The sequence below is a fragment of the Tyto alba genome, unplaced genomic scaffold (genome assembly GCF_018691265.1).
Source record: "Tyto alba isolate M040663 unplaced genomic scaffold, T.alba_DEE_v4.0 Super-Scaffold_45, whole genome shotgun sequence".
Taxonomy (NCBI): domain Eukaryota; kingdom Metazoa; phylum Chordata; class Aves; order Strigiformes; family Tytonidae; genus Tyto; species Tyto alba.
This window is the reverse complement of record NW_024881321.1, coordinates 18,545,357-18,573,345: the sequence shown is the minus strand read 5'-3', so window position 1 is coordinate 18,573,345 and position 27,989 is coordinate 18,545,357. Positions and strand designations below refer to the sequence as shown.

The following is a 27,989-nucleotide window of genomic DNA, read 5'->3' as shown; positions in this document are numbered from 1 at the left end:
ACTGTTTGCATATTCTGTCCTTCAGTGCAGTTTGGAATTGAGATACACACATTGTGTATATATGTGTATATATAAAATACATACATACATATACTAAGGTGAAGAGACGTGTTCTAAGAAGCCTGTCCAGTTTGATCTCAGATAGTAAAAAACAAGCCAAAACCTGTGCGGGTCAGGCAAAATCTCATCAAAACTATCCGTTGTTGATTCTTACTGTAGTGGAAGTTCACCAAGTTATTCTCTCCACTGTGTTAGGTTCTTTGCTTTCTCCAGCTGCTTCTTTCAGCTGCTAGATAAGGTCTTCTGTCTGGAGATTGGGAAGAATACAATAAATTTTTCAGTTTCTCTCAAAGATACTATCACTGAAAATAAAATGTATGTCTGAAAACATACTACAGTGTATTTTATTCTTTAGCCTGAAAGATGATGCTGAGTTTTGGACCCTGGAAAAACCATCTGTGCTATTATTTTGTTGACAGTTTTTTCACCTCTAGATTCCATGCATGTAGTTTCCCCCACTCCATTGAAAATATGAAATATAAGGTGTAATTTGCAAGAAAATTGCTGTGGCACTTTGAAGACTTGATTTGATTATGTTTCTGTTCTTCCTCCAAAAATCAAACAGGTGGTAAAATAACTTATGAAAGACAGGAATCAAAATAAGTTGAATGACAGGAAAGACATTTACAAGGCATCCAGTAGACTTTATAGCTGACTGTTAGAATAGATCTGTTTTAAGCATGAGTGGCAGTTCCATTAAAAATGTTATTTATTTTCACATTTCAAACTTCTTCCTTAGATTTTACTTAGGGGTTAATCTGTATTAAACATGCTAAACATTGGGGCTCTGCTGCTGACAGAAACACATGGTGAAGTTTTGAATATATGGTTGTTTATTTGTAGTGAGTTAACCCTGCTCACTTTTCTTTCATCCTCATACATACTTATTACATACTGAGTTTGAGAGGGAAGTTAAAGGGAACAGTCAGTGGAGAGAAGCATAATTATAATCTCTAAAATTCTAAAAGGGAAAGTTAGAAGGGGCTGTAACAGTGCTCTTACAGATGTTGTATTAGTTGGCATAATGCATGTCTGTGATGAGTACATATGGAGTTTTAGTGACAAGCAATTAATCTTTATTTTTTAAATTGTCACAAAAAGATTCTCAGAGGCTTTGGAGGGGAAAGTACTTGTGCTGACAGTATCAGCTGTCAAATGTATCATTACTGCAGTTGGGAAGTTAGGTTGAAAGCCAATTCTAGCTTGCTGGTTCACATTAATGAGCAAGGGAAAAGGTCTATCAAATAAGAGTGTGAACTCGATTGAAATTAGTAGGGCTCAAGAGTCACAATTTGTCTTACGTTTACCAAGAATTATAAGTTTCCTTATTTTTTCAGGGAAATTTTACTCTGCTTAGATATGCTCTTTCATATTACATTATTTCTGTGTAATATTTGTTAGTACATTTATATAGGTGGGTTCTTGATGTTTATTCTCTTTTGAATTACCATTGTATTCTGTATTAGATTTTTGTTATTTGAATAACTATCTTGTTCTGTGAACATTGGGTTATACCTTTATTGATGAAGATCCAAAAATATTATATTAACAGATGTTATGAAATATCTGTACTTATTTAGATCATTGAAGTTGGATTATGTGAAGTCTTTGAACTGATAAAGGAGACGAGATTTTCCCATCCATCCTTGTGTCTCAGGAGCCTACAAGCCCTACTTAATGTGCTCCAGGGCCAGCAACCAGAAGGCCTGCAATCAGAGCCTCCTGAAGTCCTAGGTAATGTCTCACCTGTTACTGTATTTGTATTAACACACGTCTGCTATTGTGTTGGACAAAAGAAGATGGTTCCTAGCAAATTATGAGATAGTAACATGCTTGTTTTCAGCTGACTGACTTTATTCTGGAGTGTACAGTTCTTATGGTCTACCAGTACTTTCTCAGCATTAATCTTTTGTAGAACAGGAATATTGGCATGTAAAGGTATATATAAAAAAAAGTAATATTCTGCTGCTGTGTCATGCAGAGTTTCACTGAAGCATAATAAACCCTATAACCTTACAAACTGTGATTCGTTGTCTTACTGAAGCTGTAAAATACTTGGTGGTCTTGGAAAGAATATAGTTCTACAATGAATGTGTCTTGCGATCTGCTGTTGTAATCTATAGATTAACTATTAACTGTTATAATTTATATAAAACTGCTAAACAAAGTGTCAGAATTCTTGCTTTTATTTCCACTGGCCATCCAGAAGCTTCCCTGAAAATTAAGTTTGCCTTTAATGATACTGAAGAACTCCTTATGGCTTTGAGTGTATGACTGATTATGTCCTTTAACTTAAAGTTCAATTATTTTTTGTTAATTCATAGTTTTTACTGGCTTATAGAACTGCTAGGAAGGCTAGGCTGTAGCATCTGTTGTTTCAAAATAAAATAAAATATATCTTAAGACTTTCTATGTATGTTTTCCTATGATATGTCTCAACAATATTCCATTTCCAAAGATGAAAGTAATTTGCTACAGAAAGCTTTTATTTTATATTGATGCACAGAGTATTAACAAGCTACAAAGGTTTTGTTTTGATTACTGCTTTGGTGATTATTTGTATATACTATCAAATAAGTTGAGGTGGATTTCTGTTCACACCTTGATGGTTACAGGTGTTCAGCTGCTAAACAGTGCTTGAAAAGAGGCACATGATCAAAGTAATTTTCAAGCTTTGATTTGAAATGCTCGTTTCTGAGAAACGGGATATACTTCAACATGGTTAAAGGTCATAAAGATTAGGCAAGTTTGGTCAAGATCTACCTATCATCTCAGTGGTGAGGCAGCCTGAACAGGCAGGTAAAATAACTCCTTCTGGCCCATTTCTTATTAATGTGTTCCACTGTAACAGAATGTCTTAGTTTTTCTTGGGTTTTGGCCATTGTGATTATCAAGACTCAATGTTTTCTGGCTGAAAAAGAATGAAAAGTTAAGGATGGTTTAAGCCTATTTAAATGGGATGCTTTTCTTTCTGTCTGGAAATAGGGCTAAACTTAATGGCCGAGGAAAACGTATCATGCGTTTTGTAAGTTTAATTTCCTGTTGACTGACAAATTGCTTTGTATGATTTTGTGACTTGTCTGTGTAATTGCTGTGTTTTTTTTGCAGAATCCCTGTTCCAGCTTCTCTTGGAGATAACTGTCCGTAGCACAGGAATGAATGACAGTACAGGACAGTCCTTGACAGCACTTTCCTGCGCTTGCCTCTTCAGTTTGGTAGCTGCATGGGGAGAGACAGGAAGAACGTTGCAAGCAATCTCTGCTATCCTCACCAATAATGGCAGCCATGCTTGTCAGACTATTCAGGTCTTTCACTAAAACTTCTCAGTATCTGATAATTTATGTAAATGATGTGTACGTGAGTTCTGAAAAGATCTATTGTGTAAATTCAGTTAACTTTTTTTTCCCCTCACTATTTTTGAGATAACAGTAGATATTTCTTTGTCTCTCTTGAGTTGTAGATAGAACAGAAAATACAACATTTAAAAAATAGTAACGTTTTTCACACACTATTTCTTTTACTGTTTTTAGGTGCCAACCATTTTAAATTCTCTTCAGCGGAGTGTACAGGCAGTTCTGGTGGGCAAAATCCAAATCCAGGACTGGTTCAGTAATGGGATAAAGAAGGCAGCCTTGATGCATAAATGGCCATTGAAAGAAATATCTGTAGATGAAGATGATCAGTGCCTACTTCAGAGCGATGGTTTTTTCCTCTATCTCTTATGTAAAGATGGACTTTACAAAATCGGCTCTGGTTATAGCGGGACAGTGAGGGTAATGTGATTTCTTCTTGTCTGATGAACGATAGTTAATATTTTAACCTAATTTTTATGATGTTTCCATTGAGAATCTTTTGTATCTTACTAATGATCATTTCTTTTACAGTTTGTCTAAATTTTTCTGATGATTTCTATAAGAATTTTACAGTATTTTCCTGAAATTTTCAATTCTCAATATGGTTGAAGACATTGTTATTTAGATGGTAAATGATTATGTGTACAATCGTCACTGGTGTTTGTTAAAAGATTGGAGTTTTTTGCTTTTCAGGGCCACATATACAATTCTACATCCCGCATCAAAAACAGAAAGGAAAAAAAGTCTTGGTTAGGCTATGCTCAGGTAGGTGAATACTTAAAATATAAAATATAGAATGTGCGCCCCATCCCTCATTGAGTAATTTAAGTAGACCTTGGCTTAGAGTAAGCTTACATGGATACTGTATTGTTCCATTGGCTGCAGTTATACAAATCCGTTTTTTTGGTACTGACTTTTAGATTGTGGAAGATGAGGAGTGTCTGATGGTACTGGCATATAGAAAGGAGTAATGAAAAGCATCATTGATTTCTGTTGTCACTGTAAAGACTTTCACAAAATATGATGGTTTAACACGTAAATTTATGAATTGTACAATCAATTGATGTGTGTGTCTTAAAGAAGTCAGTGGATATAAAAATGTGCTGTTGCAACAATACAGTGTAAAAAATGCTTGAAATACCTATTTATGAAAATAAATTGATTTTAAAACATTTGCAGTATAATAAGGAAGTGCTGTTTTTGTTGGGGGAAGATTGAGGGTGTGTAAACCATAGGTAGAGATAATTGTTGACATTACAACTGCAGAGTTAACTATATTTGGATGGTTTGGTTTCTTAGAGTTAGTTTCTGGAATATCAACTACCTTTTCTTACACCTTTGCCATTCATTATAAAAATAGTGGGGCTTTTTTTACAATCCTGTTATTACTGCTGAGTTCTCTCCCTCCCTCTTTCCCTCTGTCACAGAACTTAGAGACTTACAGAACAACAATTTTACTTAATTTCTTAACTACTGAGCAATTCTTATTGTATGCTTACTATTAACTAATCTCATTGTCCCAGTGTGAAATTAAGTGTACTCCTTGTCATGCTTTTGAAGTGAAATTGTTCATTACAAATATATATTATATTATTACAATTATCATCTATATATCCAAAATCTGGTTTTGTTTAGTATTAAAACAGATCACCAAAAGGTATACTGGCATAATGCAAATATGTGCAGGAGCCTGTTTTATCAGTTTGGAAAGGAATAGGATCCATACATTTTCCTTATATAGAGTTACACATTTGGACATTCTGTACGTAGCTGTAAATATATTTCTTGTTCTTTGAGTGCTTGTACAGGTGCATGCACTCACAGTGACTGTATCCAAAGGCACTGCTAGTTGGAAAAATGTCACTGTGGGGGTAGGAAGATGTGCAAGTTGCACTTATTGCAAAGTATGTGTTTGTAAACGAGGTAAGATGTGCTCTCAGCGTCATTTCCTTTCAGGTGCTTGGCTAAGTCACCTCAGGTTCAAGTGATTTTTCTGACTTTATCACAGAAGTTATTTTAGACTAAAGCTGTTCAACTTTAATGCTCTTTACTTATTTTTCAAGTTTGTGTGGATTTGGTTTTCCTTGCTTCACAGAGATTGATTTATCCACAAAAATTCAAGTAGTTTAGATGGAAGGAAGAGGAGTAGTTGGATTTTTCTGTTGTTAGATGACTGTAATTAGGGTCTCTGACTCTTTGACAAATGAAGATATTCTGAGGTTAAGCCATAGTGACCTCCCTGTGAAATGCATCTGTTCTTAGATGTGTAGAATCCCCACCTGAGGCCCATCATGCTTCAAGCAAGTGCAAGCCATTGTCATATCTCCTGCTATGACACTGCTGTTTTCAGAATCATTACTTAGTCATTATTCATATTGGCCTCTGCAGCTCTCCTTTAGGTGAATAGTACTTTGCTTGGCCTCAGTCACCTTGAATAAGTATGTTCATAAGTGCCCTTAAGTAATCTTTTTCCTTTCCTGTAGCTGCTTCTATAGCAGAAGTGCTTTCTGAGTATAAATTCCCCAACTGTTTCTACCGTGCTCCCTCAAAATCTTTGAAGGGTTTACGGGCATTGTAGGATCGAAAAAGATATGAGACCAATCTTGCTGTATTGCCTCTCTTACAGATCTGTTCACATTATGCAAATGTGGGGGCTTATGCAACCTACCTAGTTTAAACTAAAGCAAAACTTGCTTGACTGTGTTTGTTTAAAAGTGCCCTTAAAGTTACAAGTGTAAACAATAAACCCCAAATATGAGTTTTGGTTAGGCACATCTTTTTACTGAGAAACCTTCTAAACTGATGACTGAATCAAACCTTTTAAAAATATATGCATGTGAACAGAGAGAAGATACTATTTTGGTATACCAAAGGAGACTTCTTGATGTGGGCTGCTGACCAGTATAGGTACTTTTGGGGAAATGAAGGTATTCTGCACATGGAGAAACAAATTGGAAATCATTAGTCCTGAATATCTCTGTTCCCCTAGGTGTGGTTAGGAGTTTGGAGGTGGGCAGTATAAGAACTCATGATATCTAGCTGTGTGGCATGGCTGCTGTCACCAAAATCACCATATACTTCAAGGGAACTTTTTTGATGAAGAGCTCAGAAAGAATAAGTACATAGAATCTTGTTAGTGTGGGAGTCAAAGTAGTTAAATAACATTTTTGAAAAATACTCTAGTTTTTAATGCACTTATTAATATTCGTTAATGATTACTCTTCCATATAGGTCAATAGATGTATGTTCTTCCTGGAATTCCTGTGGATCTTTTGTTGATTTGGAAAGTGGGATCAGGAGCATTGTTTTTTGCTGGGGCTTTTATCTGTACTTGTATACACATATGAAGAACAGAATTACTACGTGTGGCTTCAAAAGCTGTACACAAGTTTCAGCATGCTGATGTACATCATGTAGAAAACATGGAGGAGGGGGGGTCAAATTTCCATTTTTTTTAATTGCAGAATTTAATTAGTGGAAAAAAGTTGATGATAAAAATGAAACAAATTTGATGTAAAAGTAAAAGGTTTCCAAAATTTTTAAAGAATACCTGAAATGATGATTGTATTTTTCCACTTTTGACAATATCCTTTGATGTGCTTAAGAATATTTTCATACCAATATATATATTTTCTTACTCTTACCAGGGTTATTTATTATATAGAGATGCGAATAATCACAGTATGACAGCCATAAGAATAAACCCTGAAACTCTGGAACAAGATGGTACAGTTGCTTTGCCAGGTAAGAACCTCCAGATATAAGAATATGATTATAGTTTACTGTTTACATGCTATGTGTTTTCAGATAAGCAGAGGAGAAGTTGAGACATTTTGAGATCACAGACTGCTTTATTATGTCTGGTTTGCTGCATTAGACCAGCTGCCGTTTTCATTCAGAGGTCTTGCATGTTACTCCAACTACTGGAAGAATATTGCAACATTTTAGAATGTGTGGTTATCCTAATTTAAAGACTCCAAGAGCTTAACTTCCTCTTAAAGAATTTTTATTTCTTCCACATTTGAACTTTAAGCATTTGGCTCAGATATGACTTTGTTTCCAGTATCTCTTACATGTTGGTAGTTACAAACTATGGCCAAAACCAGTTGGTTTTTAATACAGGTAGAAGCATGTCCAAAACCAAAAGAAGCTAATGAACACGCATTGACCATGCTTCTGATGTTTAAATTGCTGATGGGTTTTTGTTTACTTGTTTTGGGAATCTTTTTTATAGCTTTGGTTTTGTTTGGGTTTGGGTTTTTTTGTTGTTGTTGTTGGGTTTGGTCTTTTTTTTGCAGAGAAGCCTCATAACTTAGGTCTCTGTTTAGAAAATGAGGATGTTCCTGGGACATGCTTTAATGTCCTCCTGGTGAAACACATCTATTCTTAGCCACTCAGATAAGCAGTAGAAGGGCACAAGAATATTTTTCGATTCAACAATGACAGGCTTGTTCTATAGGTCAGAAGAAAGAGTTTGTGTTGCATCCTGACACAAATAAGAAGGCACTGGCTACAACCTCAGAAAAATTCTCTAGGCTTTTTGTATTCCAAACACAAACAGTAATTTTTGAAACAATCTATGAATGTAGAATCTAATATACGCAGTTTTTTGCAGGTCCTTGAAATGTGGATGTCTAAGCTGCTTGGTCGTTGTGGGGCTGTATGAGAAACTTGAGTGAGAGCCCATTCAAGGACCTGACAAATTCCTTTGTAGGATTGTTTTTCCACTTTCTTCACCTCAAGGCAGCTTCTTCAACCAATAGGGTCCTTTGAGGTCCTTAATTATGTTACCACTGGTAAACAAATCAGTGCTTTTCATGCAAGTCTTGAGACACTTGAGCACATTTAAAGTCTACACCTCTGAGCTGTTAGCTTTCTTTTGCAAATCAGCGACAAGTGTCATTCTGTAAGACAGCCTTGTGTTTATACTATAAAAAATGTACAAAGTAAACAAGAGTAGGCCTTCTAAACAATATATTAATCTTTCAGCGTGAAGGCAAATCTTACAACTGTGGGAATATCCATTCAGAAATCCTTCAAACTGTTTCACACAGTTGCATTTTGTATGATTTGTAATGGTGTCAAAGTGGAACTAGATATTCTTCATAACTCCTACCCTTTGTATTTTCGCCCTTTTTGAACTTTCTGCACTTACACACATTTATCTCAGTGTTATATGGTGAGCAGATATGGCCTTGTTCTTTTGATGAGGACAAATTCAAGGGGGTCCACTTTTGGTTATTTCTGTTTCCTATTAGAAGGAAAGAAATTAAGGGGCAGGGAGGGTATGTGACCTATCCTGAGGAAACCTGAGTAGGTATATAACTAAACAGTAGTGGCTGCCCCACTGTAATCTTAATAATGACTTGCAGCATGTTGTAGTTCTGAAAAACCATACTGGATAGAACTAGAGGGCAGTAACCTTGCCAACAGCTGAACACTGATATGACTTCAACTATGTCCTCCTAGTTGGTATGGTATTCAGACATGGCTCTATCTGGAGTAAATCTCTTTCAAATGCCTGGGTTGGTGCTAATGTATTTAAATAAGGTATTCGTATTTATTCGTACAGGGATGCATAAGAGATTATGTGTTCATTAGGAGGTGTAATTAGGAGTTGATCCTAGCTAGAAGACATGTGACCTTAGAAAACTCAGTGAACTGGGGAACATCTTCTCCTTTCCCAGACAGTGGGATCCACCAGCTTTTTGAAACCATAAACTTCTATTTCAAAGGCCAGTCTTCCTGCTCTGATAGATGATCTAGCAAATCTGACAGTGTATCTGAAACTACCAGACTGTGTCAACATTCTTGTATTTCCTGCTTTTGCCTAGCTTCATACAGTGACCTTGAGCTGTGGATCTGTCTCCCCAGTCCAAATATCATAAAAGAATCCCTGAGTTCTGTGAGATTTTCTAGGTGATTTGGCCTAAATTTACAGAGGAGGTTTTCATCTTGACTTTCTTTAACAGTAACGCTTACTACATACCTTAGAGAAGGGTTGCTATGTTCACCTGAAGAAGTTGAAGTTACATGATATATGGTTTCATTGTTCTTTGAAATTCCACATTAATATCTTGGAACTCAGGACTATTCACTTAGTCTGAAAAATACTGCTAACTGAGGGCAGCCTAGGAGAGCTCAAGAGTATTTATTAGCAGGCATAGGATGCACTATATAAATACAGAAAGTAGTGCCTGACAGTTACCTTCTCTTGAAGCCTCTAAGGAGGCTGTGATTAACAGATGTCTGTAGTTATGTCCTTTAAGTAAAACATGAGCCCTTTCTGTTGTAGTAATCTCCAGACAGAAACCTTGGATGTGTTCTTCCCCAGAGTAGTTTCCAAAGCCAGACTGAGTAAAGCTACAATTGATCATCCGAGCTCCTTGCTAGCTGAGTCAATATACCATCCTGCTTTTTGTAGATGTTCCATTTGCCTTAATTTTCTACTCTCCTCATTAATTTGATATTTAATGGTGAGCGTGGATGTTATCTAATCAAGTGCTAATTTTTAGGAAGTCTTCTGAAGAACATACATTTAAAAAAAAAAAAAAATCACTGTTTCAGATTTCGTTATGAACACACCTACCAAACATATAAACAAGTCCCCAAAATGTTTACTGGGAGGCTTGCCTCTTCTTGAAATGACTCAAGAAATAGGCCAAACAGTGTATTATGGACCCACTGATGGCCAGAATATCCTGTTTCCTTGACTGTTACGCTTATGTAAGCATGTAATTTTCAGCTATTCAAGGGATCTTAATACTTAATATCTTCCTATAACCTTTCAAAAATGGCAATTAGATTATTTTTGGAACTTCTCTGCAAGTTATTGACAACTCTTGTTTTATCACTAATAGCACTTTGCAGCATAGAGAATAAGTAATCTGAACTGAATTTGGTCATTAAATCCAAGATTAATATAATGTAAAGTGCTTTAATAACGCTTAAAAGGACCTTTGGTGAGAGAGGAGATCCTAGCATAAAATAACAAGTTATCAGTAAAGTATTATCTCTCTTTAGACAAAGTAGAACTCTTATAGTCTGATTGTAGTATGAATGAATTAGACAGAAGCAGAGAACAGTGCGTTTATGCATGTTAATATAAACTGATACAGTGCACTTCATCTTTCTCTCTCAGATTGTCATACTGAAGGGCAGAATATCCTTTTCACTGATGGAGAATATATTAATCAAATAGCAGCATCTAGAGATGTAAGTGTTACATATGATTATTTTTCTCTAAACTGATTTGTTTTCTTTTACAGTACTTATAATTTCCTTTTTGTTTAATGTTTGGCTTTTTCTTCACTAACACAACTAAGGAAGAAATCCATGTAACTAGAAAGAATGAGAAACTGCCATATTTGTGCATAAGGGAGCAGTATTTTGGTATTTATCCACATAATTTTGATTTGTGATGGATTTTTCAGATTTTGGGGTTTTTTTTAGGTAAGTTTAAAGAAAAAAAATTTTGTTCTTCCTGAGGAAAAAAATCTTATACATGGAATAATGGCTTTTTAACATGTTATTCTACAGGGTCTCTGTGGGTTAAGCTTCGTAGAGCTTAATAATAATTTTTTTCTTCGAATTTAATTTCCTGTAATTGATTTGGTACTTGTTGGGAAATTTCAGCCAGATTTAATAGAAGAGGTGTGAAAAATACTACATTCCAATAGATTTTTATATGAAAATTACCTATTGGCCAAAGCTATGGAAATCCAAAGAAGTGCTTCTACCCAGGGCAAAATAGTTCTGTTCTGTGTTTTGTTCAGCAGAGAATTATTACATTCCTAGTTCTGGACTGGTCACTGTTTTTTGACAGTGAGAAAGCTGTTAAAAGAGGGATGGGGCAGACGTCTGGTGAGACAGAGTTGGCAAGACATGCCAGACATACAACTATAAGAAAACCAGGATTAACCCATTCCTCTGCTAACAGAAACAATTTTTTTTTAACATGGCCAGATGAAGATACTTCATCTGCACTTGTAAACAGAAACTTGTTTTAGCTACTCTTTAAAGCAGTCACTCTTAAGCTGCATGCAGAATTTTGGGTTCTGAATCAGAAGTTGAGGGCTTAAAAGATGGATGTAGATAGTTATATAAGCCAGATTGCTATAGTGAGATTTGGAGTTAATAATTTCTGTAGCAATTCCCTATTCTCATAGTGTTCATAGTCTTTTCATACAATTCAATATATGTTTAAGGTCTGTCAGGTGCTTATCTTCAGCTCATCCTGTTTGGCACTTTCTTCTTTTCTCCTTTATAATAAATGCTACTTTATTAGTGTGTCCTCTGATAATTTGCTCTGAAATAATATACTGATGCACTTAGGCCCTGAAAAGTAAATGAATGCATTTATTATACAGTATAAAGTAGATCATTTTTTAATTTATTGCAGGATGGTTTTGTAGTGCGAATATTTGCAACAAGTACTGAGCCAGTACTGCAACAAGAACTGCAGCTTAAGCTTGCAAGAAAATGCTTACATGCCTGTGGCATCTCATTGTTTGATCTGGAGAAAGACTTGCACATTATCAGTAAGTTCTCTTCTTTGAAGGTTACTAACAAGTCTAGTAATTCAAATAATAAAGCTGAAACACTGCCCTTCCCTTTGTTTGCCTTTGTTATGTGCAAGAAGGTATAGCTCCATTATAAACATGTGGAGAAGTACTAGGGTTTTGAAACTGCTTAAGCATTATTTGACTCATAGTAATACATACACTCATTCTGAACCATCTTTCTGTCTATATCACTATATGTGGTTTTTCAGTATTTTCCTCTAGTTGTATAATAAATATATAATTGTTCAAAGCTTGGACTTCATAATAGTGCTTGTACAACACATAGTTAAGCTATAGAACTCCTTGCTGTCGGTCAAAGTTGACAAAAGTTAAAAGGACTGCTGTCAGGATTAATGGAAAAGAAATGGATTGAAATAAACTAAATACATGGAAACCACCTTTGCATCAGAATTTGAGATGCAAAGTTATTTGTGCCTACAAAGTTATTTTGGAGAAATACGACTTGGCCTTTGCTTTGGATTTTTTTGCTTTGTTAGACGTCTGGTTCTGACACTGTCAGAAGAAAAGCATGTTTGACTACATGGACCTTTTGTCTGAGCAAGTGCAGTTGCTCCTGTGCGCGTGCTTTTTTCCTCTTTGAACAACTCTGCTAGGTGCAGCCCAGTAAGCCTTCTTGTGGCAGCAAAACTTTGTTTCACTTGTAACTTTTTTAGAATCTTTGTTAAGACAATCTCTCCCTGGCAGAGTTAGGTCTGTAAACTGGTCTGTGAAACTGCCTGGTTAAACTGTCCGGTTAACGCCATCTCACTCCCCCAGGTACCGGGTTTGATGAGGAATCAGCTGTCCTTGGTGCTGGAAGGGAGTTTGCACTGATGAAAACTGCTAGTGGCAAGGTACTGAAAGTTGCATCAGTGTATTTCTACATGATTTGAAACGTAATTAGTATTTTCCATGATTCCTTTTTTGCCTTTTTAGTACATTCGAGTGAATTTGTATGACTGTATTTAAACACCTTTTCAGAGCCCACTTTAAATGGTAAAAGGCAAATGGTTATTTGAAAACATCAACAGATGCTGCTGGAATCGTGGAGAAATCTGTGGCTTGAATTTGTAGAAATTTCTACAGTTAGGTTTGGGGGACAAAATTACCTCTTGTCTACAAATAATGTATTAGCACACTTGCAAAATTTTTTACCTCATAACTTTCCATAAACAGTCTGACATAGTCATTTATTTAAATCACAGCCTGATTTTTTTCCAGTCCTTCAGAGAATTATTGAATTCCTCTATGCAAAGTTTTCAATTTATTTCTTTAAGCCTATTCTTACAATTTGATGTGGTGGTTCTGCCCAGTGGAGACTGTTTTTCAGAGGCATTTGCACATTCATTGAAATTCAGGAATAATTTTGCTTACTGTCAATATGACTTTTTATGTTATTTACTGTGTTTCTGTTTTGGTTTGGAAGCTTACTAGTTTACCTGTGTAAGCATAGTTTTTGGTTTTCTTGTGTTCAGAATTATGCTGCTTTATTGGAACAAAGGGCTTGCTCTGCTGCAATCAAAACAGTGAGATTGGTGAAAATGTTCATAAATAAACTATTTTTTCCTAATAAAATGTAATTGTATGAAAAAGAATTTGGTCAAGCAGAACTCTTCAGACATTAGAGGAGACAGAGTAATTTGATCTTCAGACTAACAAATGCCTCTTCAGTGTAAAAGTAACAAATTTGATGTTTTTGATCTCTAAAGTTGTGTATTTCGGTATGAAATACACTTTATGAGACAACAAAAGATGGCTTTAGGTGCCCACAAAGATTAACATACTCATTTTATAGTACTGTGGAGTAGTATGGTTCTAGAGGAAACTTTTTAGTCCATATTAGTAGTTTTGCGTTCATTCATGTGAAATATTATGTGTTACTGTTTAGGTACTCTGTAAATTTACTGAAAATTGGTTTTTAAAATGTGTTGAAGCATATTAAAATGTGTAATAATTTGGTATTTTTAATTTTTTTTATTGTTATTATACTATCTTGTTTTTACACAGACCAGACGTTTAAATGCTTAGTTTCCTCTGACTAGTTTCTTCTTATCAGTTTGTTCTTGTGTGTTCAACTCATCTAGCCAAACAATTTATGTGGAAACCAATTCTGTGACACAGTACAAAGCACATTTCAAAACAAGCAGAATCTCATCAGAATGTTTCCCCCACTAAGTCAAAATTCTTGGGTTTACGGTAGAGATATTGAAATGGTGTAAACAATGTCAGGAAATTTTTTGTATGGTTTGAAATGACAGGATTTAAAAACAATGCAACTACAAAAATTATTCAAGTTTGCAGTGCTGTGGCATAACTGAAAATGATAAACTCTTTTCTCCTAGATTTATTATACTGGCAAATACCAGAGCCTTGGAATCAAACAAGGTGGTCCTTCAGCAGGAAAATGGGTTGAACTCCCAATTACAAAATCTCCAAAGATTATTCAGTTCTCTGTTGGACATGATGGCTCACATGCCTTACTTGTTGCTGAGGATGGAAGCATATTCTTCACAGGTTCTGCTAGTAAAGGAGAGGATGGTGAATCAAGTACGTATTATGCTTTCTTGTCCAGTGGTTGATAAAAGCCTATTAACCACCTTTTAATTGGAAAAGGAAGAGTTTTAACATCTTCCAAGAACATGTAAGCGTGCCATTGGGTTTGAATTTTATGCCAGCCACAGGTCCTGACAACCAGTGCCACTGCCTCACCCAGCTAGAGATGTTGATCTCGGTTTTACCACAGTTTGGGCTGTGTGTGGGAGTGCTATTTTAGAGTTGTCCTGAGAAAAGGCAGTCAAGTTTGGTCAAGAGGCCATGCTGTCTGCCTGGGACTTTGTCTATAAAACGGAAGAGCCAAACTCTTCCCTCTTCACTGTTGTGTTAGAGAACTTTGGAAACGTGTATTTTGCCAGATAATGCCTCTCCATAATGGAGAGGTATGTTGATTAGAAATTGTGGAAGCACCGTCTTCTGAGCTTGATCAAGCAGAACTCTTCAGATATTAGAGAAGACAGATTAATTTGATCTTCAGACTAACAAATGGCTCTTCAATATAAATTAACAAATTTCCTAGTTTTGTTCTCTGAAATTGTGTGTTTAGGTTAAAATACACTTTATAAAGCTGTGATCTGCTGTGATATTAAATTAAATACTTTACAAAACAGACTGTTCTGTTATATTGTGTTAGATTAATTAAAAAAAAGAGAAAAAATGTAAAGAATGTGTTTTGAAAAATACCTGGCTCCTGAGGATCTTAAAACAAAGTTTGTATTTTTGAGTTATCAGTCTCACGATGTGTACATTTTAATAGGATAATGTAATGTATATTTCATAGGTAGCATTTTCGTACAGTATTGAAGCCTAACTCAAATTCAATCTCTCAGTAGTGCTCCGTTTTAATGGTGCAGTTTGTTACCATTAAAATTAATAAATTTTCCACAAAGAAGGTTTGTGGAAGAGTTTGGTCTGCTAGCCATAGAATTTAAACACAGATTTAATCAGACTGTAATTTTTATGCTTCAGTGTAGACAGTTAGAAATATGATAAATAATGCTAAAATCCTGATATAAAATTCAAATCTTCAGGTAGTAGTAGATGGTTAGAATTTAACATTTGATTTAAAATAGAATTTTAAAATAGATTTAAAATCTTGATAAACAGCAGTGGTAGAGTCCAGCTTTGTCTTAACCAACTGTGTAGGAGTTTTACCTTTCAAGAAATTTATTAACAAAAACTCAGTGGGCTGCATACATGAGATATGGCATAGCTCATGCAGAAACAAAGTGTATTTAACTTACTGTTCCTGTGAAAGATTAACTATGCTGATAGTATTCCTCAAGAATGTGTGGGTTTTCCCATGTAATATAACTAAAACATAACTTTGATAATGCGTATGGAGTGGATTCTTGAATGTGTTCAAGGGAGAGGAAGGTTATAGTATTCTTGTGTGAAAGTCTTTAGATAACAAACTTGGTACGTGCTATAGTAACTTTGTAGAGTCGTCATAAATGCAAATTACTGAAAACTGTGCGGGATAAAATCATACTACTTTCTCCAGTTAATGTGGAGTAAATCTAAGAGATTTCAGGGAATACATTTAAAAGCACACATTTCAAGATTTCTTTGCACAATTATTGGGAAGATATCCAAAATACAATTAAACTGATTCTTTTTGTTATATACCTATTATTAATCTATTATTTCAGATGAAACAGAAGTTTAGCACTTTGAAGTAAATTGCTGTTGCTGCTTTTGTTTAAACTAGAAAAATTTATGTGAGAAGATTTGGTGCTTACTAGATCTTCTTACTGACGAATCTGATCAAGGACCTGATCAAGGTCATTCTGAGTTTTTTTAAAAGTTCAACTAACTTCTGACTCATCTGTTTCTCTTTGTCACTCTATAATTTGGCTGAAAGTGGATATGCGCAAGTCTTATTTTTTTTCCCCTGATTTCTTTTAAACCTGCGCAGGGAGACTGGTTTTCTGTCATCAGGGTGTGTGTGCATTCTTTTTAGAAAGTTGGTAATTGTCAGCAAGTGAAAGTAGCTGGAAGTTCTCTGTCTTAAGTAAAAACTCACAGGCAGTAATGCTAGCTGTTAGTTGTTTTATCCAGTCTGTAGCTATGTTCTTACTGTTTCCTTTGAGGCCAGATTGCAAACAATGATTTTGGAGTGGGGTTTTCTTAGTACTTTTTCTTCCCTTTTTCATCTTCTGGGAATCTATTTTGACTCAAGGATTTTCTAAACATGGTTTTAATAAATAGAGAATTTAATATTTTTCTGTTAAAAACTGAACTTGTGTAACATTTCTCTGTGAACTTATTGTGCATATATTGTCATATATATTCTCAAACAGCAATGAGGACTTTTTTTTACTATGCACTGCTTTGTAAAGTTCATAAAATAAGTTCAATTATATATATAAAGGAAAAAATTGAATAATCATTCCTGAAAGATACCTATCCAATCATGACTTTGCTTGTCATTGAATTTTTTGAGTGAAACAAGTGTAATCCAATGAAAATGAGACCAGGAGATCATACAGATTTTTTTTTTTTTTTTCTAGTAGCAGTCAGAAAACTAATCCCTAATTCTAAAACAAATGTTGTTGTGCCTTTGAAGGTTTTTTGGTTGAATGACTTGCAATTTATTTATTTATTTAAAGCTAAAAGCAGACGGCAATCAAAACCCTATAAGCCTAAAAAAATTATTAAAATGGAAGGAAAGATTGTCATATCTACAGCATGCAATAATGGAAGCAGTTCTGTAATTTCAAAAGATGGAGAACTCTACATGTTTGGAAAAGATGCCATTTACTCTGATAGTACAAGTAAGTTAGTATTTCTTTTTAAATTGATTTCTTAACTAGAGTAATTGAAATTGTTCTGGAAGTTTTTAGCCTGTGGAAATGATGTCTGTGTGTTTCTTACTCTCCTAGTAGATTTCTGAATTTCTGCTGATTCAGCCAAATATGACAGAAGGGTAGAAAGAGAAGAAAGTTTCCTTAAGTTCTGTAAAAATATATAGCAGCACTGGTGGCAAATACCCTTATTAATGCTTCTGCTAAGGAAAATTAAAAAAAAAAATCATTTATTGTATTCATCTGGCACTAGAAGGCCACACAGGGAAAAGTCACAGAAACAAGACATGTTTTGTTATGAACAAAGGCTGTGGGAAACCAGGCCTTATGTTTTTCTTCTCACAGGATGGCCTGGTTTGACTTTGAAGTTGATCAAGTACATCTCAATTTAAATAAAATATTAAAGAAAGAAATTCCAGTGGTGTTATGGCTCCTGTAGAATTTTTTTTCAGAACAAGTGATTTGCAGCAGGGTTTGGTTTTGTTTTGACTTCCTTTCTTTGCAGGACAGATGGCCTAGTCCTAATTCTCCTCTCACTTCTTATTCTAGTACTTGTTTTTTTATATCTGATGTTTTTTTCCCTTGAGGTTAATTTAAAAATTGTCAGTATCGACTAGCACTTTTATTGTATCACTGAAGTCTCCTTCTCAGGTGGAAAGTGCAATTCACCACTCAACTATTTTTATGTCTTACAGGTTTAGTAACAGATTTGAAAGGCCATTTTGTGACTCAAGTAGCCATGGGCAAGGCTCATACCTGTGTGCTAATGAAGAATGGAGAAGTTTGGACATTTGGTGTAAATAATAAGGGGCAGTGTGGGCGAGACACGGGCTCAATGAGCCAGGGAGGAAAAGGTGAGGGACCTAGATTTTTCCTTTTGTTTTGTGTGCTGGAAAGTATCACAAGTGAAAATGGAGCTAAGTATTTTATTATAAAATATAATTTCAATATTAAAGCTTAAGTACATGCAAAATGCTTAAAAAAACCCCCAGGTATGAATACTTTCACTTCAACTGTCAGGTATTTGGTGTTCTGCACATACTAATAAACTTAGTTATATTTTAAAAAAGCCCTCAATTAATTTTCTTTTGTTGCTGAAAAAGCTATTCTTTAAAACAAATGAATAAAACCAAACCTCATCACTCCTTCTTTTACTATGTGCCATTGTCCTAGTAGGAAAAAATTTTCTGCCTTTCCTTGTTTGCATTCAGTCTTGAGGCGGCTGTTTGCCTAAACAGCATGAATGCAAGTCTACATCTTTCTGCACACAACTGAACGTTCCCGTTACTCCTAAATATAGGCATGAAAATCATCCCTATTCACCTTTGACAGATTGGAATATTTTAGATGTGACAGGTAAATGACCTGTTACTTGTATACCAAATATAAACGTTTCATTTCCCTTTTAGTTGTGAGACCTACCTGTATACCACAGCCCGTGTTCAGAGAGGTTTCAGAAGTGTCATTGTGCTGGCTGAGCATGCAAATCAGGCATGCCTTGTCATTCCTTTTAAAATCTGATCTTCAAGTGTTTCTTGTTTCAATATCTTAATTAGGTTTTGGAGTTGAGAACATGGCAACAGCAATGGATGAAGACCTGGAAGAGGAACTGGATGAAAAAGATGAGAAATCCATGATGTGTCCTCCAGGCATGCATAAATGGAAGTTGGAGCAGTGTATGGTGTGCACTGTATGTGGAGATTGCACAGGCTATGGAGCTAGCTGTGTTAGCAGTGGACGTCCTGACAGAGTACCTGGAGGGTAAGCAAACATATGGAAATATACTTGCTATAGAGTATTGAATGACTAAAGCACGTTGAATGTAAACTGAGTTGGTGTGTTCGTAAACTTCAGTCTAAGGTGACGTATCTAAAAAGAGTCTGTGCTTTTAAAATCAGAAGTAGGTTAAAGCCTTTGTAAATAGTTTGTGATGGTTGCAGGTGATTTAGTTTTAAATGCATTTTTTTTCACAGTTCTTTACCATATAGTTCTTTACTAGAATCTGTTGAATATGAACACTAATATCATCTGTCTCTTGACAGAGCTGCTGGCTTTGAGATAACCTTTCTTTGTCCTATGATGGAAGTTTCTCTTATCTCGCTGTTTCTGTTGCTTTTATCTGTTATTTCAGGGTTCAGCTGCACAAAGGACCACTGCTTTACATAATGCCATTACTATTTCTTCAGCACTGCATGTGCTTATTGTTTCCTTGCTCATGTTTTCATGTGATGTATGTTTAATTAAATGAAGAAAAGTTACTACTGAGAAGTCAGTTCAGATGTGTATGGTCAGTGTGTGCTCCCTGGCAACATGCAACAGCATCTAGGATTTAAACTAGCTATACTTTCTGTTTATCTCAGGAAAAATTACATGTCCACAGATAGAACAAACTGATAATATATGTTTTAATTACGAAGGCGTCTGTAATGCACAAAAATAAAAGATAGTGATAAAGCAACTCTGTTTGCTGCAGAATCTGTGGCTGCGGCTCAGGTGAGTCGGGCTGTGCTGTATGTGGCTGCTGCAAGGCGTGTGCTAGAGAACTGGATGGCCAGGAAGCAAGGCAAAGAGGAATCCTTGATGCTGTAAAAGAGATGATACCTTTGGATCTCTTGCTCGGTAAGTGATAGGAAATTATCAAGATGGCATTTAATTTATTTTCTTACTGTACTTTTTTTTGTTGTTTTTTTTTTAAACTCAGTACATCGGTTTACACTCTTTAATAAATTCCATCTCACTGCTGACTTTTGAAACTTGGAGTAACATGTTAGTTTAGAAGTAGGTTTGTTCTTTTCAGTTAATAAACTTCAGTATTTTGATTCTTCTGTATGATAAAACTTTGTATCTTAAATAATGCAGTTCTAATCAAGTTACTGAACTTTTAGATTTATAGGACAGTTTTTGTATGATATTGTTAAAATAGATAAAATGTTGCTTACTGGGTAGATTTATTTATTGGTGATATGGCAAAGTGGGATCATTTTGGTAAGTGAAGTATTTTAAACTTGCCCTTATTTTAGACATGTGCTCCATTTTGACCTGTGCAGTTATGATACTAATGGTGATACTACAGTTATTCTTGTCCTCTTGTGATAGCCTGAAATTTTTTCTATTTTCAGTCACATAAAAGATGGGGAATATTGTTTCTTAAAAACTTTTTTTTTTTTTCCTCTTATAAATTTTCAGAGAGAAAGAGCTGCCAGGAATGTGGAAATTACTTTTTAAAACAAACAAACAAACAAACAAAACACCTCCCACCCCACCTCCCCCCTACCCAAAAATACCCACTTTAGGGGAAAAAGTACCAACTGGTATGATGATTGGAAAATACAGTTTGCGATCTTGCTTTGTAAGATCTGTTATCACAGCATTTTTAATATTGTATTGTCTGTACTTACAACTAGGCAATTACAGGTTTTTGGAGATCAGACTCTCTGTCCTTTTTTTCATATTTAGATTTACATGGAGCCCTTAATCCTCTGTGGATGTATGGATATAGTATCTGGTATAGAAAAGATCATAACATAATCAGATGTGTGACTTAAAATATTTATACATTTCACCAGTTTTTCTGGGAGGGGAAGGAGTAGCAATAATAGAAAATAATACGCTATGCTTTGAGTGTAGGATTTTTTCCCCCCAAAACAAAAGTTAAATAGAAACTAGAAGTGGTTGTCTTGGTAAGTTAACATGAAGGACCCCATATAACCTCACTCTGCAGTCGTGATACTTCCATACAGATATTTCTAAATATAATTTGCTTGTATATGGTTATCACAGAAGTAGGCTTATACTGATGGTGAGTGTGGCAGTAACAGCTCTGCTTCACAGCTTTATTCTCATATACAACCAGGGAGGAGTTACGGTTTTGGTGCTAATGTCTGCTTTGCCAATTCTGCTCCTGGCAGGATAGACAGCAGTTCTTGGTCCAGTGTTGGGCTTGGCATAGTTTGAGGTGAGGGCGTTGACTGCATTTGTCTGGAGAAAATTGTCAGTGCTCCCAGGTGGAGTTTTTGTTTGATATTGGGGGCGAGGTATATTTTTTTAGGTTGTTGCAATTTGCTGAGAAAACATTGGAAAAAGATAGCGCTTATATTGGTTTTATTGTTGTGTTCATGTAAAGCCTGTTCTCTGTTTAAAAAAGTGCTTATCAGTTTGTTTCAAATTCCTAATAAATTAGCTAGCTTGGTAGATAAGTCAGATTTACATACAGACTTATATGTGCATTAAAGTAATTGCATGCTTCTTAGTAAGCACAGAGCACATAAAGCATTCTTAAACTCAGAAGTATTTAATCCATTTAAAATGCTTTAAAAATACAAGCAAGTTTATGCTTGTTTTAATAATAATCCTTTCTGAAACTTTTTTGGGAAAAATTGAGATAACCATGACAACACATAACTAAATATAAATATGTATATGCCTATTCAGTGATGTTGGAATTGTGGCAGATTCATGAAAACCAGGAAATTCAGAGATGAGGCCTAATCCTCTTCTCCAAATTTACTCAACTCTTTATTTCTAAATGTTGTGTTGGAGCCATGTAAAGAGCAGGTAGTAAGTAGGCTTCCATTTTCATTTACTTAACTTCTGGGGTTTATTCCCATCATAACAATTTTTCAAGATAATTTTACATATTTTATTTTCTTAATCTATGTAGCCGTCCCTGTTCCTGGAGTTAATATTGAAGAACACCTTCAGTTACGGCAAGAAGAAAAGCGGCAACGTGTAAATAGGAGACATAGATTGGAGGAAGGAAGAGGTAAGTAGCTTTCTTATTGATGAGAGGCTTGAATAATTTAAGCAAACTTCTTAGTCTGTTTTCTGAGAATGGAAATTAATTAGTTTTGCTCCAGTGAGCCAATACAGTAACCAAACAAAAATCGGATCCCAGATAGCTAGCTTATGTTGTTTAGCATGGTTTTGGAAAATTGTGAAAAATCTGTGTGTTTAATAAAGTCTACTCATAAGAATCAGAATTTTAATGGTGATGAGTAGTATTTTATATCACTTTCGTGTAGTCATTTTTCACTTTTTGGTGTTTCCTAGTTAAATAATAATTTTTAAAATTGTAGGTGCTAAAACATTTTTTACATGAAGAGTTTATATGCCTTTTTATATGAAGAATTGAAATGACTGCAATCCTGTCCAGTGCTAGTTACCTATAACATGAAATATTTAATTATTATTATAAATTGTTGAATTTGTTGTATAATAGCAGAATTTCTTGTTTTATGAAGTGAACTTTTCTGTATTTGAATAGCATGAAAAATTTGACACACTGAATGAAAAAAAACAAAGCTATATTATTTCAACATTTTCTTGCCTTATGTTTTATCTACCTTGGGAATTATTGTTCCTTAACAGGTTTTCAGTACTCTTATTGTTTTACAATACCTCAGTGTCTTAATCTGGTAAATAAAGTTGAGAGATTTAGATTGATATTTTAGTCTGATACAAAATGCATATTGTGATCAAACTTAGTTCCTAGGCTCCATGCCAGTGAACCTTGTGGGGCAAATTGTGGCTTTATTTCACGTGCATTTAAGAAGTTATTGATCTTACCACAAATAAGGAGCAACAAGGAAGAGAAAGCTTAAGAATACTTTCCTATGCATGTTGAAAATAATGGAATGTTTATTTTTCTTAGAATCTTTGTGGTTAATTTGAGCTATGACGTGGAGAGAGGAAGCCTTTTTTTCTTTCCTTGTCTAGGTCATGTTGGAGCTGCATTGCATACTGCTGGCAAATATTAAGTATAGCTAAAAATAATGTTTTCTTAAATCCTTATTGAATGCCTGGATATTATTGAAAGCTGCTGCTGTTGAGCCCAGAGTGGTAATTATGACAGAGCTAGGAGGTAAATTTCAGTTGGGGGAAGGAGGGGAAAATAAACAAACAAAACAACAACAAAAAAACCCCCAGCAGATAAACATTTCAGTTTGCTTCCATTTGTGTGGATAAAAGTGGAACCAGAGCAGCTTATCCCTTTTGTATGCCCATCTATCTCTTAAAAAAAAAATGTTTTATATCTAACAGTCTCTTCTTTTCATGAGAGACCAAGAACATTTACATAATCTACTAGATTTTCATTTTGCTGTGCAAAAAGTTTTGCAACCTGAAAAAAACTTAGTTATACTAATGTTAAAAAGAATGGGCAGACTGCTTAGTTTTCCCTAAAAGTTCTAATATTTATGCATATGTAACTGAACAAATCTCTGCTAATGAAATAGCTATTTAGAGATCCAGAGAAAGGTTTCAACCTTTCACTTCTCTGAAAACATTGCTTAGTCAGTTAAAGGCCTGATTAGCTCTGTTAAGGTCTTTCCTTCAGGTACACAGTGTTTTGTTTGTCAGCATTATGTTTTCTGGGTTGTAGTGTGCTAATGTGTGACTTCTTTTATGCCAGATCAATGAGAAACAAAGCATGTGTAGTTTTTGATAGTCAAGAATAGGATCCATCACCAAATCTTGCTGATCACTCTTTAGTTACAATTGGTGACCTTTATTCAATACCAATTTTTTCAGTAGATCTTGAATGACTTATAAACAAGAGGACTATGAAAGCTTTTAAAGTAAATGTAGGAATATTTCATTCCTAAAACAAGCAAGCAAACAAAACAAAACAAAAAATCAGAAAGAAACTTCTCATTTTGCCACTGACTGTGTTGAAATAGGAGTAAAGTTAAAGACAGAGGTGTAAGAGCCCAAGTACTGGAAGTATACTGGTTTCCACACTGCAGGTTTTTAAGTGGACTAATTGTGCTTGCTTACCAAAGCTCCAGATTTAGTCCTGTTACAGTGACCTCTGATTTAAAAATATTTTCCAGTGATCCACTTGAATTAAGGGATAAAGTGATGGATATATTTACAGTTATGGAAATAATTAAACTGTCATGAACTCAGTTGTATGGAAGAAGATGAGTATACTCATCTTTATTTGCACTTTTCTGCAAGTGTAGTGTGTGAATTTCAGTATTCTGGGAAGAAGTAATTGTCATTAATAGCTACGATATCAATGACCTAGTTGTATGTTACTATATTTTCAACTGGGATTGGTTAACTCATCTCTCAAACATCTTCCAAGTCAAAGTAGTCTACTGCTGTTGTAAGGGACATGTATATGTGCTGTTTAGCAGCACCACGCTGACTGGTAAGTAACTTGAGAAATTTTAATTGCTTATGCTGAAGATTCCTCTGATTTTTATCTTGAAATGGGTCACAGCAGATTAGATTATACATGTTATGATAGAACTGTAACCAGTAAATAATTTTTATTTTTAGAATCAGTTATTCATGTTGCTTCACTCAAAGAAATTTTATTTTAACAACAAATTAGATCCTTAAAATTGACAGTGGAAAAAAGTGTTTCAGTTTGGGATGATAAATCTATTATTCAAAAAAACTTAACAGTTTCTTAATATTTGTTCTATTTCTTTGTTCTTTCCAGTGCAACGATTACGTAGGTTGCAACAATTAATGTAGGTGCAACAATTATGTATTCAGGTGAACAGTTTTTCTGTGACAGTGGTAGAGCTACTTCATTCAGTTGCTTCTTTGTGCCTCTAGTTTAATGGCTGTAACAAGCAGAGAAGGCTCAAAATCAATTCCACATTTTTTAGTCTGGTGTAACCTTTTGAGAAATAAAGCCAGCTGTATTCATCACAGCTTCTATGCTAAATCATAATATCTCAGTGTTATTGATGGATGTTTCTCAGCTTTTCACTGTCTCTGTTCTGGTGAGAAGTGAAGGAGCTGATGTAACATATGAAGAAATGTTTGTTTTTCAAGCTGGTTTAGGGCTTGATGGGAGCAGTGAGAGGTGAGTGTAGAAGTGGTTGCACTCTACTGTTTTCTATCATGGTGAAGTTTTGTATGTTAGCATGTGGAGAACATGGTTAGATTGTTTTTTCCTTTCCTATGAAACATCAATTTTTTTAGTCTTTGGGACATTAAATTATGCCTTAATGGATTACAGAAATCCCTGGACCACATTGTACAATTATTGTAATGAACCTAAGATTACCATTTATTGAGCCAGCTAATCTTGAAAGCTGTTCCTGTGACTCTTTCAGATTGATACTTGCAGCAATAGAATTTACTAGTAGTCAAAGATTTCAATTCATGGCTTAAAGATAATTCTGTTTTCCTTAGAAGGCTGTGAGAATGTGAAAGTAGCTTTTAAACAAACTTTATTGAACTAAAAATCTAAAAAATACAGAAATAGTTCTTAATATAGTGATAATAAATAATCTTGTGCTTCAGTGGTATTTCACTACTTCTCTTTCTCAGCCTATGATGTAAAAACCTTCAGGCGATCATTATTGAGATGCAGATTTGGTGTATAAGTAACCAAAGTTTAGCTTTTGATGTCCTTATGGAAAGGGAAAATTATTTTCTATCAGTCTTACTCTGTTTGCAACAACAAAAGAATACCTGGGAGATTCATTAGTTTTAGTCAAGGCAGCTGTGTTTTGAGACAGTATTATCTTAGGCTGCCTATATTTGGACAATTCTTGATTTTTCTGAAGTGTCACTGATTCAGTTAATTCAGTAATTAGTTTTACTGTGGTAGGCTGAATATCATATAAATCTGTTTGGCATCTGTCCAAACCACTATGAGCTTGGAATCAGTTTGTCAGTAACACTATTCTCTGTTCATTGCTGAACATATACCTAAATATACAGCAGAACTATCTACTCAAATACAGAATTCTTCATTAAATATTAGTGCAGCTTCCTTCTATAGTTTTAGTTAAATATTTATTTTGATGCCTTCAGGACTTGGAGGTTATGTTTGTTTCAAAGTTCTTTAAAGAAACCAAAATCAATGAAAAAAACCCCTTTTTACTTGAAACAATATCAAACACATATAATGACCTCCTGTTTAAGAATGCTTTCAGGAGAAAGCTGTAGGTTTTTGTTCTTAATGACCAGCAGGTGTGGTTCTGTGAAATTACATTGTTGTATTTGAGCTTGTGATTAATGTCTGAAAGAGGTGATTATTGTTAATAAAAATGATTTTTAAAGTAGAAATATTTATATTTCTCTTACAGTTTTAAAACTCAGGCTTCAATAGACTCAATGAGAACAGTTCTGGTTTATATCTACTGTTTTAATTTACCTTATGTGTTTATATACAGAAATTAATCTTTCACATTTATGTAACAATATATACAAAGTGAAGTATTCAGAAGGGAAAAACTGTGTCAAAAATAATATTTTCATAAACCATACTTCCATCTCACACGCTTATCACCCCTAAATTGCCCTGCGTGCTAGTACTGGGTAGCCTGCATCTCTTTTTCCCCTATAAAAAGCCCTAGCAATTTTTCTTGAATGTCTGATTTGTACAATATAAGTGTCAGTAGAAGAGAGCTTTAAGAACACAGGAAGAGGCATGTATCCTTTTTTTATTTTCAGTGTTTTGAACAAAAGAAGCAAACTGCAATTAACTTTAGTGCTTGCACAGCACAGTGACATTCTCTGTGAATATTTCTGCCATAATAATAATAAATTGCTACTGATAGTCTGAAAAATACAGTTTTAAAGAATGTGCACCTTAACTATTATCCCTACCTTACAGGAATACTAAGTTTTGTTTCACTTGAGGTTGTAGAGGTAGGCCATTTTCTCAGTGTAGTACCTTCTACTTCTAGTGGAACTGAAACTAAGCATTTGTCCCCAGTTTTATTCTCCGAAATATTTTTCTGTAACATTTAGCACCCGTTGACCTATTAGATAACTATTTTTCTATATTAGGGTTTTGACTCCCTGTTTTATTATTAAAAAAAAAAAACAAACCAACAAACAAACACCAAAAACATGTCTGTTTTTTATCTTATAAGTATTCAAGACAAAAATAAGTTTTAACAACAGAAAGTGCCATCCAACCTAGGACTTTGTGGTGCAAACTTAATTTATACCGTTTGTGTATTTTCCTCAGGATATAATCTTCAATTGTGTGGTTGTGTACTTTTTTTTCAGGTAGCCTGCTACATTCAGTGCACTGGTGTAGGAGTCATCAGTTGAGATAATTGATTTCAGTCTTGTGGAATCACCAATGACAAATAGCATTTGTTTAGTGAAAAGTACTAGAAGAAATCAAAATATGCGTAATATAAATTCAAATAAAATAGTAAAACCTTTGATAGGTCTGCCTAAGTGCTTAGATGGACAAGAATGCAAAAGCATACAAGTGCATGTAGGATGATATTGTGTACGTTTTCCTGTAGTCTACTGCATTATTTCATAAATGCATTCTATTTTGCTCGAAAATCAAATTATTCCTGTGGATAAATACTTTTTTTCCCTTATGCTCTTAATTTACTGGCAGACAGAGTCCATTTTGAAAGGTCTGCATCATGCAGGACCAAGACAGAAAAGCTATTTTTTTATGTTTCCTAGGCTAAGGATGATTAACCTCACATCTTAACTATGGAAAACATTCTATTAAAAAATGAAGAGAGTGAATGCCATTTTGCATCATATAGCAACTGATTTAAAATAGCAGCACTACAGTCTACCAGTGGCTCTCCTTTGCTTATCTGTAACTTGAGCTACTAAAATAACTGAGAGTAGTAATAGGTCTTTATTCTCCATGTTGATATACATTAGAGGATTCTAGAAGAACTTTTCAAACAATACGTTGC

General features: G+C 34.7%; 1 protein-coding gene across 14 annotated transcripts in view; it reads left to right on the top strand.

The window, feature by feature from the left end:
* The window catches only part of MYCBP2 (MYC binding protein 2), a 199,575-nt gene that overhangs the window by 39,133 nt on the left and 132,453 nt on the right, over positions 1-27,989 (top strand). For all 14 annotated transcript variants that reach the window (XM_042806211.1, XM_042806215.1, XM_042806222.1 and 11 more), the window contains exons 4-17: positions 1,641-1,794; positions 3,169-3,365; positions 3,591-3,833; positions 4,107-4,178; positions 7,061-7,157; positions 10,555-10,628; positions 11,815-11,953; positions 12,755-12,831; positions 14,320-14,524; positions 17,143-17,307; positions 18,033-18,191; positions 18,894-19,098; positions 19,811-19,956; positions 21,998-22,099. In XM_042806211.1, the coding sequence (XP_042662145.1) occupies positions 1,641-1,794; positions 3,169-3,365; positions 3,591-3,833; positions 4,107-4,178; positions 7,061-7,157; positions 10,555-10,628; positions 11,815-11,953; positions 12,755-12,831; positions 14,320-14,524; positions 17,143-17,307; positions 18,033-18,191; positions 18,894-19,098; positions 19,811-19,956; positions 21,998-22,099 (2,035 nt within the window). The remainder of the gene's footprint in view (positions 1-1,640; positions 1,795-3,168; positions 3,366-3,590; positions 3,834-4,106; positions 4,179-7,060; positions 7,158-10,554; positions 10,629-11,814; positions 11,954-12,754; positions 12,832-14,319; positions 14,525-17,142; positions 17,308-18,032; positions 18,192-18,893; positions 19,099-19,810; positions 19,957-21,997; positions 22,100-27,989) is intronic.